We start from the raw sequence: 12,169 nt of genomic DNA, 5'->3' as shown, positions 1-12,169 counted from the left end.
TTTTCAGAACTTTTATCAAATCTTCAAAGTTCATAAGACCTTTGAAGTTTAATGTTATTGGTTTCGATTTTTCTTTAAGAGCTTCGAAGTTCCGTGTTATTGGTTTAGACTTTTATTTAAAAACTTTAAAGATTTGTGTTATTGGTTCAGATCTTATTTTAAGAAAAGAACATGTTATTCATTTTTATGAAAAATTATGAACTTTTAATCAAAGATCTGGGCCAGGAACTTTTGGAGATAAATTTATTCATAAATTAGTAAATTCAACTTAAACAAGTGTCCACTGGGTATTGTCCACCAGTAGAGCCGAAAGTATAACGCTTTTTTAGGGAGGTTGAATAGCTCTAAGGGCCTGTTTTTCGCTAAGACTTTTTCACTAGATCTTTTTTGTTCCGGACTTTCAAAGATATCAGAACTTTTAAGTGTTCTGGCACATAACTGTTCAAAACTTTAAAGGTTCAGAAACTTGAAAGTCTTGAAACTTGTAATGGTCAGAAACATTAAAGTCGTTGATCATTAAGTTCAAAAACTATTTTATTAAAACTTTGAAAATTCGGAACTTTTGTTAGAATAAAAGTTATATTATTTTAAATCTAATCCGTCCAAACTAATGATTGAGATTACAACGAACATTATATTATTTTAAGAGCTAAACTTTAAATGTTAATTGTTTATTTTTCTTCTTCACTTTCTCTTTAGCTTCACCAAACACCACCATTCTCTTTCACACACTCACTCTTTCTCTTCTCTTCTCTTTGTCTCTCTCTTTATCTCAAACTTATTTAAATACAAAACGATAAAGAAAATAAAAATTTAAGTAGGCTTTCATTTTTATGTACAAAGTATTATTTTAGAATGAAAGTTCAGGGCGTTCCTATATTATTGACGTATCATGTTCCAATAAATAAAATTTTAAGAAGACTTTTTGTGTTCTATGGACAAAATATTATACTAGTATTTAAGAAGAAAATAAAAATGGTTAATTTGACATGGACCCACATTTATTTAGTGATATTAGGACTTCACCCCCAAAATCAAAAGTGTTCATGTCTTAACCTTTAATTGGCATTTTTCCGTCATTTTCTCATTAAATGGTTGGCGTGTGAAACACATGCGTGATTCATGACAATAATACCCCCTCCCCCATCTTAGCTAACGGTGAACACTCTCTCTCGTGATCAGCGGTTGTGAAATGACCATTCAAAATAGCTGTTGAAATTTCATCCCCAAAAAAACCCTCGAAGCACCAACGGTTGGAACCCTAAAGCTCCATAAAAAGCAAGAGATTCAACCAAGTGATGCTAAGGTTTTGTGATGGTTGAACCAAGGAAGTGAGTGCATTTTTGCCAAAACGATGGGAGGAGGAGCTAAGTCTAGTTCATCAACTGGGTACACTTTGTTCTCTTCTATTTTCAGTTAGGGGTCCTTCTCCAGGGACGGATCTACATGCAGGCCAAAGGGGACCATGGCCCCCCTTGACTTGTTGTAACTTGATTTATAAATGCTGATTGCTCTTTGGTTTATCACATAAATAAAGTTCAAGTCATAGTCATAACACATATGTAGTGTGGGTGAGATGGTAGAGGTGGGAGTTGTGGACGTGGGATACCTAGGTTCAAGCACTGGTAGTCTTAGATTTTTCAATTTTTATAAAGCTTTTGGTTCGGCCCCCCTTGACTACTACTTTTAGTTCCGTCCCTGTCCTTCTCTAATTAATATATTTACAGTGGGGTGTTATCTCAAAAGTTATAAGTTATGTTCGTTTACAAGAAGTCTTGTGTCAAGTTTGTGAGATGAAGACTCGTGTAGCTTTAAATTGCCCCTTTCTTTACTCGGCATGTACGAAGAGAAATTATGATGGCATTCGAAAAGTGATGGTGGCAAATACTTCAAGAAACCCCGACAGAAAATATTTGAAATGCCAATACCTCAAATGTGAATGTTTTCAGTGGCTAGATGAAGTCATGCTTGAATATCAAACTCAACGTGTGAAACAACATCGAGTATTGGATTGCTATGGTTGTGGAGATCCAAATCACTGGAAGAAAGATTGTCCAATGAATAAGAAAATACGCGAGAAGTAAAGTAACCATTCCCAAACTCAAATTGTGATCACCACTACTCTTGAAGAGTTGTGTAACAAGTTTAACAATGTGAAACTTTGAAGTATGTAGCAAGTCAATATTCAATAAAGTTAGAAGTTAAAGAGTAGATATTTGTAGCAACTAACATTCAAAATGTTTCAACAACAAAAAAACTAGACATTCAAAACATAACCAACTTTTATATTTCCAAAGGTGCATGTTATACAAACCTAACAAGCCTTAACATAGTACCTTTTAGATGGACCTACCTAACACAACTTTCAAAAGTTATCAACTTTTCAAACCTACTGTTCTTCACAAAATGATCACGTTATTTAACAAGTCTTGATAAAACCTGATGCTCTTCACAAAATGATCAACTTTCTAAATGTAACCAACTTTCCAACAAAAAGATAGCAAAACTATAAGTATGTTCCTCACAAAAGACTGCAGGCGACTTACTTCTTCCCTTCTTATCTTGGCACTAACTTAGAAGGCCTAAATACTAGGCTGATGTTATTGTTGGTGGCCTACTAAAGAAGGTTCTGCCCTTGTCTTCATTCGATAAACTCAAATATGCTGGTACATATGGTATTCCTAGCCATTTAGTTGCAAACAAAAGAACCCAAACAAAGTATTAACACCTTCTTTCTTCAACATATCTTTACGAATTGAAGTCAAGCTTATATTATATATACCAATGAAATCTACGATGGTGTAGCCATTGGTGAATCTTCCACTGGCGGTTCCGCCGGGGAAAAATCTACCCCATATGGCGGATAATTTGCTTTGGCTTCTGTCTGTAGAAAATTGTTGTCGCCACTGTCGACGAGAGAGAGTCACCAAACACGTATGATGCTGGTGCAGCTTGATATGGGGCGGCAGCCGATGCGAAGAAGAGATGTTCATACTGGAGGCAAAGAATGCAGAAAGAGAGAAGAGACATGAATGGGGATGAGATGGAATTCATAATCCAAGCCATCACTTGTATATTGTATTATTGCGTGAACTAACAGTTGATCTAGGTGAATTTATACACAAATTGAGCGACGAGCTATTACTAGGCGGACCCCAACCGACTAAAGTAACCATCTCATCAAATGCATGCGTCCTTAAGATGGTCAACCATTCACCTCATCTGCATAGGTTCAAGTCCCACTAGTTGCTTTTGTATTTATTTTATCTTTTTTTTTACTAACCAACAACATAAGGGTCTGACAAATTTATTATATTACTTACTTTATACGTTGCTTAAATTACATATGTCCGACTTTAACCCTCTTTCATAGTTTCATATGTGTCGGGCTTTAGACTTTTTTCATTATGGTTTAAAAGAGTATGTTTGATTTAATGATAGATCAACAAAATTTTGACAATGAAACCTATGGAAGTTTAGTGGAGTACCTTTTTTTCTTGGAAGTCTTTGAAATTGTATTTGAATGGGAAGAGAATCTCCTATTAAAACTGATTAGGAAAATCACCATTTATTCTCAAATTATCTTTTATGGATTTCTTATTTTGTTTAAATAATTTTGATTTAGTCGAAATTTTATAATATTTAATATTTTTAAACTTCTAAAGAAATTACAATAAACATGTAGAAGTAGGAGATGCTAAAGCCTAAATGACCCTGTCTCTTCAATAACCGTTCTTTCTTATTCAAAATTGGATAGTAAAATTTGAGCGATTAGTCGAGAAACGTGTAACGATACTAGTCTTTAACGTTATATAGATAAAAAGTTCAACTTTGATAATCTAAGTACCAATTGGTACCACTAGACTAGAGCCGAGAGTGGAACCCTTTTCAAGGGAGGTTGAATAGTTCTTAGTTACTGCGACTCTTAAACTAAAAGATGTTATGAATGTAGGAAAATAACATGTCTCTGTTAAAATCAATAACAATAATCATAGAGAAGAAGGAAGAGGAGAAACATTGTGGAGGCTATGAATCTCATTCATTGAATTAGGTTTACAACTTAAGATACATATACTAATGATAAAAGACTAAAAGGCCCTTAAAGGGCAAATTACTAAACAACCCCTAACTATTATATGTATTATTCTAACAGTCCCAACTTTGAAGAGGCAGCCAAAATGATGTGAAATTGTTACTCCTTCGCCTTCCCATTTGGAATAATATCGGAAAACGAATCCAATTCGTAAAAGTACAACTTTACTCCTGAAATCAATATGAAAAATATTTTTGAAAATTTCTGAACAATTCTTAATTTGCTCTTGACAATTTTGCAAATTTTTAAGCAAATTCGTTTTTGCTCAATAAATCCCAGAGACCCAACCAGCATCTCAAAATCATGGAAACCACTAAAACTGAATGTAATAAAAATCAATGTTGATGCCGCCTTCTTGGCAAATCAGAGAGCAACAACATGTATAGTAAGAAATCACCGAGGAAAAGTATTGGCATGTGAAGCAAAAACATTTTCAGTTGACACATCCATGGACTCAGAATGTAGATCAATACATCTCGGGCTAGAGCTAGCAATTCAATTAAGATTAACATGATGTGAAATTGAAGGTGATGTAAAAACGGTGTTACCAGCATGTTCGACACACTTGCACCACTCCCTCGAAAAGTCAGAGCGTTAATTGCCGAGATCCATGGTATGAAGAACTTAGAAACCACCATCTCGAAATTTGTACAGAGAGAGTATTACTGCAATTCATTATTTGGTTAATTTAAACACTACAAAAACACGTCCCAATTATAACGGCCAAAGCCGTCATATAAAAAAAAGCCGTTATAAAAAGTCCCGTTGCAAATACAGTTGCAACGGCTAAAGGCCGTTACAATAACTTTTTTTATAACGGCTTGTTGTGTTTCAGCCGTTATAAAAGAGCTCACAAAAGTGGCGGGAATCTGATGGCGCCAAATGAGAAGACTCATTTGTAACGGCTGTTTTGACTAAAACCGTTATACATGCTTCCCCTTGTAACAGCTCCATTTGAAAGTAGCCGTTAGAAATGTGTTTTTTTGTAACGGCTTTGATGAGAAAGGCCGTTATAAATGTCTGTTTTGAAAAAAAAATTCAAAAGCTGTGGAATCCAGCTGCAAAATATTGCAGCTTTTACTGATGTACCTGTTTATAATTCAGAAAACCAAAACAAAAGAGACATATCGAGCAAACCACACAAATAAAACGAAACAACTCATACTGATTGATAGTAACATAAATTTCAAGTTCGTGCATCGATTCAACCCAAACATATTACATTATATAAAGAATTAGAACTTTTTCTCTAAGTCAGCTAGGACCTTCTTGAAGGTTGAAATGAAGAACTGCTTCTTCTAGACTTGATAGAAAGAATTGGAACTTTTTCTCTAAAATCTTCTTCTCTCTAAGATGTGTGAGAGAGATGATTTTCTTCTGAGAAAATTCCACACCTTTTCTGAACTCATAATGGGGCTTTATATAGGCATTATCTTAGTAGAGTCCTACTCAAACAAGGAATCCTAAAAGTCCCTTCAGAAAAGATAAGCACATGTTAGTGTTTAAACTAACCGGGAATCTTTAGTATGAGAAAACCCTAATTAGGGTTTCCCTATGGTATGGTCGGCCAGAGCAGCCATTAATGGGCTTGCTCTGTCCGGCCTACCCCTTTAATTAGGCTGGTCAGGGATCTCCCCTTAAGGGAATCCCTGGTTGCCCCTTAAAAGTGCGTTTTTACCTTTTCGGACTTCTCTTTCGAGCCCGATTCTTTCTATCTTTTAGACTGGATCATATCCATCTATTTACAAATTCCCATCAGTCTATTCTCACTGTTCAAGTTATCAATTCTTATGTGTAATCCGTCGTAGGATCCGGTCTATGTTAGCCGCGGATGACCGAAGTGATCCGACAATCGTAAGCGGCTTCTAGCTAAGCATTCGACTCCTAATTGAACCGGATTGATTGATCTTCCAATAAAGTCATCAATATCCTATGAGCCAAATCATACGCATTGCCATCTTGGTCGAAGAACATTCCTTCAGAAGGATATACCTTCAAACTATAAGGACATATATCCTTCATTGTGAGCACATACTTCGAAGATGTCACAAAGACGAAAGAATAATCAATTTTATCAGACAAATTTTGATTTCTATTTTCATATCCTATGATCTGTAGAACTAAAATTGTTATCTAATCACAACTTCAGGTGCGAGCAATTTGTTCTAATATCACAACTTCAGGTGTGATTGATTACATGTGAGATATATCATCTTCATGTGATTTTTTTTCTATTAAAATTCATCACTTTCTTTTTGGGTTACAACTTCAAGTGTAATTTGCAAGTGGAATCATCACCGTCCAAAGAGGCGAAAAACAAATATCACCATCACTTGAATAGATATTCCGGGTTTTCGCTTAATATGTGATGAGAAAATTTTGCAATATAAGTGCAACCAAGATTGTGATATTTTTTTCCGTTTTTTCACAAAAATTGGTCGCCTTACACGATGAAGAACTCTTTCAAATTTGATCAGACTATATCTTGATATAGTAAAGTGATATTTCAAATTTTGCAACTCCATTTAGAAATATGAACCTAGTTCATGTTTTCCTTACAACAACTTCAATTGTAATCTCTTAACAATCGATGGAAAATAATTTCGATACTGAAATTATCAATCTTTGTCATTCTTCAGGAATGCATAGATAAATTTATTTTTCTCTTTTTGGTGATAATTAACCAACTCATAGGGGATATACCTTTTCATCCTTAGAGTTATTTACTCTGGTAATTTTTTTTGAATTTTCTAGATTTGAAGAAATATATATACCAAACTTCAGGTTTGATAATCTCATATACATATAGATGTTTCAATTTGATTGTCACCAAAATCTGGTGGTTAAATATGAGATAATCCATCATTCTTAACATTTATTAAATATACACTTGCATATAAAACTAAAAATGAGTTATGAGAATAATATTAATTTACTTTGGAGGAATAATTTACCTTGACCTTACCATATAATGAATTGGATTTACATACATATGAGTTTGCAATATTAACCCTTTAGACATTATCATCTATGTAATTCTCATATATTTTTGATATAGTTTATTGTATCTCAACAAACATAAAATCAATGGTTAGAGATAAATAAGAATAGTAAGAAAGTTCGAATAACAATAAAGAAAAATCCAAATACCTTGTAACTTACCAATTACAATTGAACAAACTTACCAATCGTTTAATTTTTTATATTTGAATAAAGGAGGTGGATAACTTCTTCTTCCGTTCGATTATAGAGCAATTCGTGCTGATAACGTGTTGAATACAAACAACGGTGGAGAACTTATGGTAGTGGGAGTTACAAAGTGGGGTGGTCATCCACCATAAATCAAATATTCATAATATGAATAGTAGAATTATTCCATTGGTTATTATTGATAAGTTGGTGCACTCAAATAAGATTTGAATTGTACTTATTTAGGAAGATTGCAATATATTGCTATTGCTACTTCTGTGCTAGTTGTTGGATATTAATAGGAACACAAGGCGAAGAGCTTATGAAACATCCATTTGCTACTTCATAGTTTACCCGTTGCATTGGATGAAATGCATCGTAATAAAGACGGTCATTTCTGTCGATGCATGGTGCTTGGTTTGGAAGGCATTGCGTCGTTCCATTGCCTCCAACGGGACAGCATGGTGTATTTCCTCCAATATATCCTATATTGAGAGAAAAATTCGTAAGTACATTAGTATTATGGGAAAAGTAAGAAAAAATCTTGAACTAGCGTTTACTAGTCGGTATATTTACCATATTTAGGAGGGTTTTGGTTCTCGTTATAGCTATCATTGTAGATTTCTCCCCGCACAAAGGTTGAGCCTTGTAAGTTGGAGCTAAGCTCTTGTATCATACTGGGAAATCCCATATTGTAAATGCTAACCAAAGCATTGACATCTTCTACACATGTAGTGTTTACTTTTGGAATCACACTGTTAACTACAGCAGGCAAACACCCGAGTGGGCCGATATTGAACACTACAAATTTTCTCGCACCTAAGTTATACAAATTCTGCAAACAATAAAAACAATTACGAAACAAATTAAGATCAAGGAAAAGAAATGTGCATTTATCTCTGATAACTATACGTTTGATTTTATGTATTACTTATAAATACATGTACTCACTTTTACATGAAATATCAAGAGAAATTAAACTATCTCTCGCTTCTACTCGTGCCTCTCTCTCCATTAGTCTCTCTCTCTCTCTCTCTCTCTCTCTCTCTCTCTCTCTCTCTCTCTCTCTCTCTCTCTCTCTCTCTCTCTCTCTCTCTCTCTCTCTCTCTCTCTCTCTCCTCTCTCTCTCTCTCTCTCTCTCCTCTCTCTCTCTCTCTCTCTCTCTCTCTCTCTCTCTCTCTCTCTCTCTCTCTCTCTCTCTCTCTCTCTCTCTCTCTCTCTCTCTCTCTCTCTCTCTCTCTCTCTCTCTCTCTCTCTCTCTCTCTCTCTCTCTCTCTCTCTCTCTCTCTCTCTCTCTCTCTCTCTCTCTCTCTCTCTCTCTCTCTCTCTCTCTCTCTCTCTCTCTCTCTCTCTCTCTCTCTCTCTCTCTCTCTCTCTCTCTCTCTCTCTCTCTCTCTCTCTCTCTCTCTCTCTCTCTCTCTCTCTCTCGGTGTTCAGTCAAGAAGTTAACACCTCTTCGCAGTTATAGATATTACATACTCTCAGTATAGTCCCACCTGGGAAAAGGGGTAACTAGCAACCAAGAATATAATGTATAGGTCAATTGATTTTGAGTTGGATGACGACAAACTTAACACGTACCGTCAAATGTTGTTTTAGAGTAAGTAATAAAAGATCACCAAATTGCTGAGGAGTGCTTGTTTTGCTACTGTTGTAATATGCAGGTTGAAGATAGTTGTTTATATAGTCATTGCTACTGATCGAAATCACAAAAATGGATTTAGCCAAGTAACCGGAAAGCTCGTCTGAGTTCTTGAACAATCTTGGTAAATCCTCTTTCACTGTTTTGTTGAAGTAGTTTATCTGTTCTTCCATGCTTAATACCTCTCCCTGTACAAACAACTTCGTGTTATCAATCAAACAAAAAGAAAAGAAACAAACAAACTACGAGATCCCATGTATATATAGTTTATATGTTTAGTTGATTGGTACGTAGTTTCTTACTAATGCAGATCCTGTTTCAGAAAGAATGCCGCCTGCTCCTGATGCATAATTCACTCCTGTTGTTATTCTGCCCTTGTCTTCATTCGATAGCCTCAAATATGCTGGTGCATATGGTAGTCCGAGCCATTTAGCTGTAAACAAAAGAACCCAAACAAAGTATTAACACCTTTCTTCTACCTTCACCAATTGAAGTCAAGAACTCAAGATTATATTATACATACCAATGAAATCTACGACGGTGTAGCCATTGGTGAATCTTCCACTGGCGGTTCCGGTAGGAAAAAAATCTACCCCATATGGCGTATAATTTGCTTTGGCTTCTGTCTGTAGAAAATTGTTGTTGCCACTGTCGACCAGAGAGTCACCAAACACGTATAATGCTGGTGCAGCTTGATACGGGACGGCAGCCGATGCGAAGAAGAGATATTCATAATGGAGGAAAAGAATGCAGAAGGAGAAAAGAGATATGAATGGGGAAGACATGGAGTTCATAATCCAACCGGATACTTGTAAATTATGTGAACTAACAATTGATCTAAGGTGAATTTATAGAAAAATTGAGTTCCTAAGATACTACAAGCTTCAACTATGAAAGAATATGCGCACGAAAGATAAGTAGTGGCGGAACTATTAGTAGGCGGGACCCCAACCAACTTAAAGAATAACAGTAACCATCTCATGGAACGCATGCGTTAATTGGTAAAATGGTCAACCATTCACCTCATTGGCAATTTGGCATAAGTTCAAGTCCCACTAGTTGCTTTTGTATTTATTTATTTTTCACAAACCAACAACATGAGGGCACTGTTTGGTTCTTCTTTTCCTCTTGGACTTACAACTCTTTTCACACTAATCAGACACAATATATCAAACTATCAATTGTCCCCTATCATGTGATACAAAGATAGGGTAATGGAGTAATTGATCCACCACTGCTAATTTTATCTTACAAAGTAATTTCTAAATATCAATAAGATTGTGCAGCTACAGACAGTTTGACCTATCTACAAATTTCTAATTTACATAATACTAGTTAGCAGCTCCGCCTCTTATTCCTAACACAAATTAACTCCACAGGTTTTACGTTTGAATTAACACTTTCTATTGCATAATACTAGGTGTAGCCGTGTAAGCCTGTAGCCATTGTATGAAGCATTATGAAAAATTGATTTTAAACGTGTAACTAATATTGAAGGGCGAGGTAAAAATAAGAAACACTTATCAACTTATCCTTAGGTGGTGCTGGGGTGTTTTTTAGGAGAGAGAGACTCTCCCCCTCCTTTTTCCCCCAAAACCAAAAACCTAAACCACCACTCTTCCCTGCAAATCCACAACCATCCCACCATCCATTTTCACATGCAATTCCAGATCTAAACCGCCAACCACTACACATAAAGATCAACCCAGGAAATTTAATGATCAGCTAATCTCAAACGCTCAAAAACTGGAGTTTTTCATTCAAAAGTAAACACTATCAAATCTCTCTCTCTAGTACATTAACTATCTAAAAAATCGGACAACAAGCAAAAGACAGGGATCTCGGGATAGGCGAAGGTATTTAGCGCAATCAACCCAGGGAAGTATACCACTTTGCTTTGACTCTCGATCATAACAAGTACTAGATCGAAGATAGGAGGGACGTTTATATTAACCCTAATCTTGGTACTAATTTTCCTTTAGATATTTTCACTTAATATCATCTTGCATGTTATTAATCGTTAGCTATCTATTCCCATCTTAAAGTATACCCATCTTAGAGTATTCCCGCTTTCACCTATAATCAATATGTTGAAGTTGACGTCATATTATACTTCACTCTCATCATTATTAAACAAACCTAGGCTTAATCTCTTTACTCGCCTAATTCTTTCGACACATGCCAATCCACTTCAGCTGTCTATCAGATATATGCTTAATCAAATAGTCATGTGTTCTACTTTCGGTCGAACTACTTACGATCAATTTGATCGACCATCCTTGCTAGTTTCACCAATCTTTAACCGATATCAGTTTAGGTACATGTATCGTTCATTTGCTAGCCACCTACGCCTTTCAATCGGACCAGTAATAATAAGCATATATCTAAACTGTTCTTTCGATCCCGGTCTGCACTCTTCCTTGTATTTTTATCTCCATCTTAGTCGCGCAGGTTATGTTACTTATCTTTCAGCTCAATTTTTGTTGAGTTCATGTGTCTATGGTGATATTATAGATTTAACTCTGATTCGAAGTTCTGTAACATGTTCACTTCCACCTCTTTACGCAATTTTATTGCGACCTTTTGTCGGATTAGCAGGGTTTTCATACTCGGGCTATGACGGCGATCCCATTTACCAGGTGTCTGAACTGTTTCTACATTGTAGAATTCGATCGGATATGGTCTCTGTATATGGAGAATACTGGCGGGATATCCCGGAATCATCCTATTATTCCATCTTGCAGACACCCTCGTTTCTTCCGGAAATTTTGGGTGTATGTTTAATCCATCTTAAGTGTTACAAGAAGTTAGATACGAGCTTCATCTTTATAGCTACCAGACGGACTCTCAAGATTAAATATGGTATCCTACTCAAGAAGAGCTGTCAGCCTTGCAAGCTACAAAATGAAGACTGCTCTACAAACAGAAGTTATACAACGCACCTCTTCAGTTCTGATATTTTGATGTATTACGTTACTTACTGTATTTATGTTTTTCCTCTTAGTTTACTGTAAAAGACTCTTTTATGTTAATGTATTCCCTTCAACAAAAAAAAGGTAAAAATAAGAAAATGTTTGATAAATAATAGATCAACAAAATTTTGAGAATGACATCTATGGACTGGAGTATTTTTTGTGGAAGCTTTTTAAATTGTAAATAATTGGAAGAAAATCTCCTATTAATACTGATTACAAAATCACCTTTTGTTCTCAAATGATCTTTTATGGATTTTCTTATTTTGTTTA

General features: G+C 35.5%; 1 protein-coding gene across 1 annotated transcript; it reads right to left on the bottom strand.

Annotated features, from left to right (window-relative positions):
• Window positions 1-7,174: 7,174 nt before the first annotated feature.
• LOC147552926 (GDSL esterase/lipase 7-like) lies at window positions 7,175-9,807 on the bottom strand. Its single transcript, XM_086668834.1, has 5 exons — window positions 9,448-9,807; window positions 9,227-9,357; window positions 8,864-9,112; window positions 7,859-8,117; window positions 7,175-7,767 (listed from the first exon to the last, which is right to left on the bottom strand). Exons 1-5 carry the CDS (start codon window positions 9,716-9,718, stop codon window positions 7,553-7,555), a joined length of 1,125 nt encoding a protein of 374 aa, XP_086524960.1. The 5' UTR covers window positions 9,719-9,807; the 3' UTR covers window positions 7,175-7,552.
• Between the last annotated feature and the right edge of the window lie 2,362 nt (window positions 9,808-12,169).

Source organism: Eschscholzia californica, unplaced genomic scaffold (genome assembly GCF_041429995.1).
Source record: "Eschscholzia californica isolate CP2 unplaced genomic scaffold, dmEscCali1.0.p SCAF_3, whole genome shotgun sequence".
In the NCBI taxonomy this organism is placed as follows: Eukaryota; Viridiplantae; Streptophyta; class Magnoliopsida; order Ranunculales; family Papaveraceae; genus Eschscholzia; species Eschscholzia californica.
This window is presented reverse-complemented; position numbering and strand designations above follow the sequence as displayed.

Bases quoted from the DNA above. Each gene is read 5' to 3' on its own strand.
- LOC147552926 (XM_086668834.1), bottom strand. From the start codon at position 9,718: ATGAACTCCATGTCTTCCCCATTCATATCTCTTTTCTCCTTCTGCATT. The intron at 9,358-9,447 runs GTATGTATAATA...TTTTGTTTACAG, and splicing joins CACCGTCGTAGATTTCATTG to CTAAATGGCTCGGACTACCA. The intron at 8,118-8,863 runs GTACGTGTTAAG...TATTGTTTGCAG, and splicing joins CTCTAAAACAACATTTGACG to AATTTGTATAACTTAGGTGC.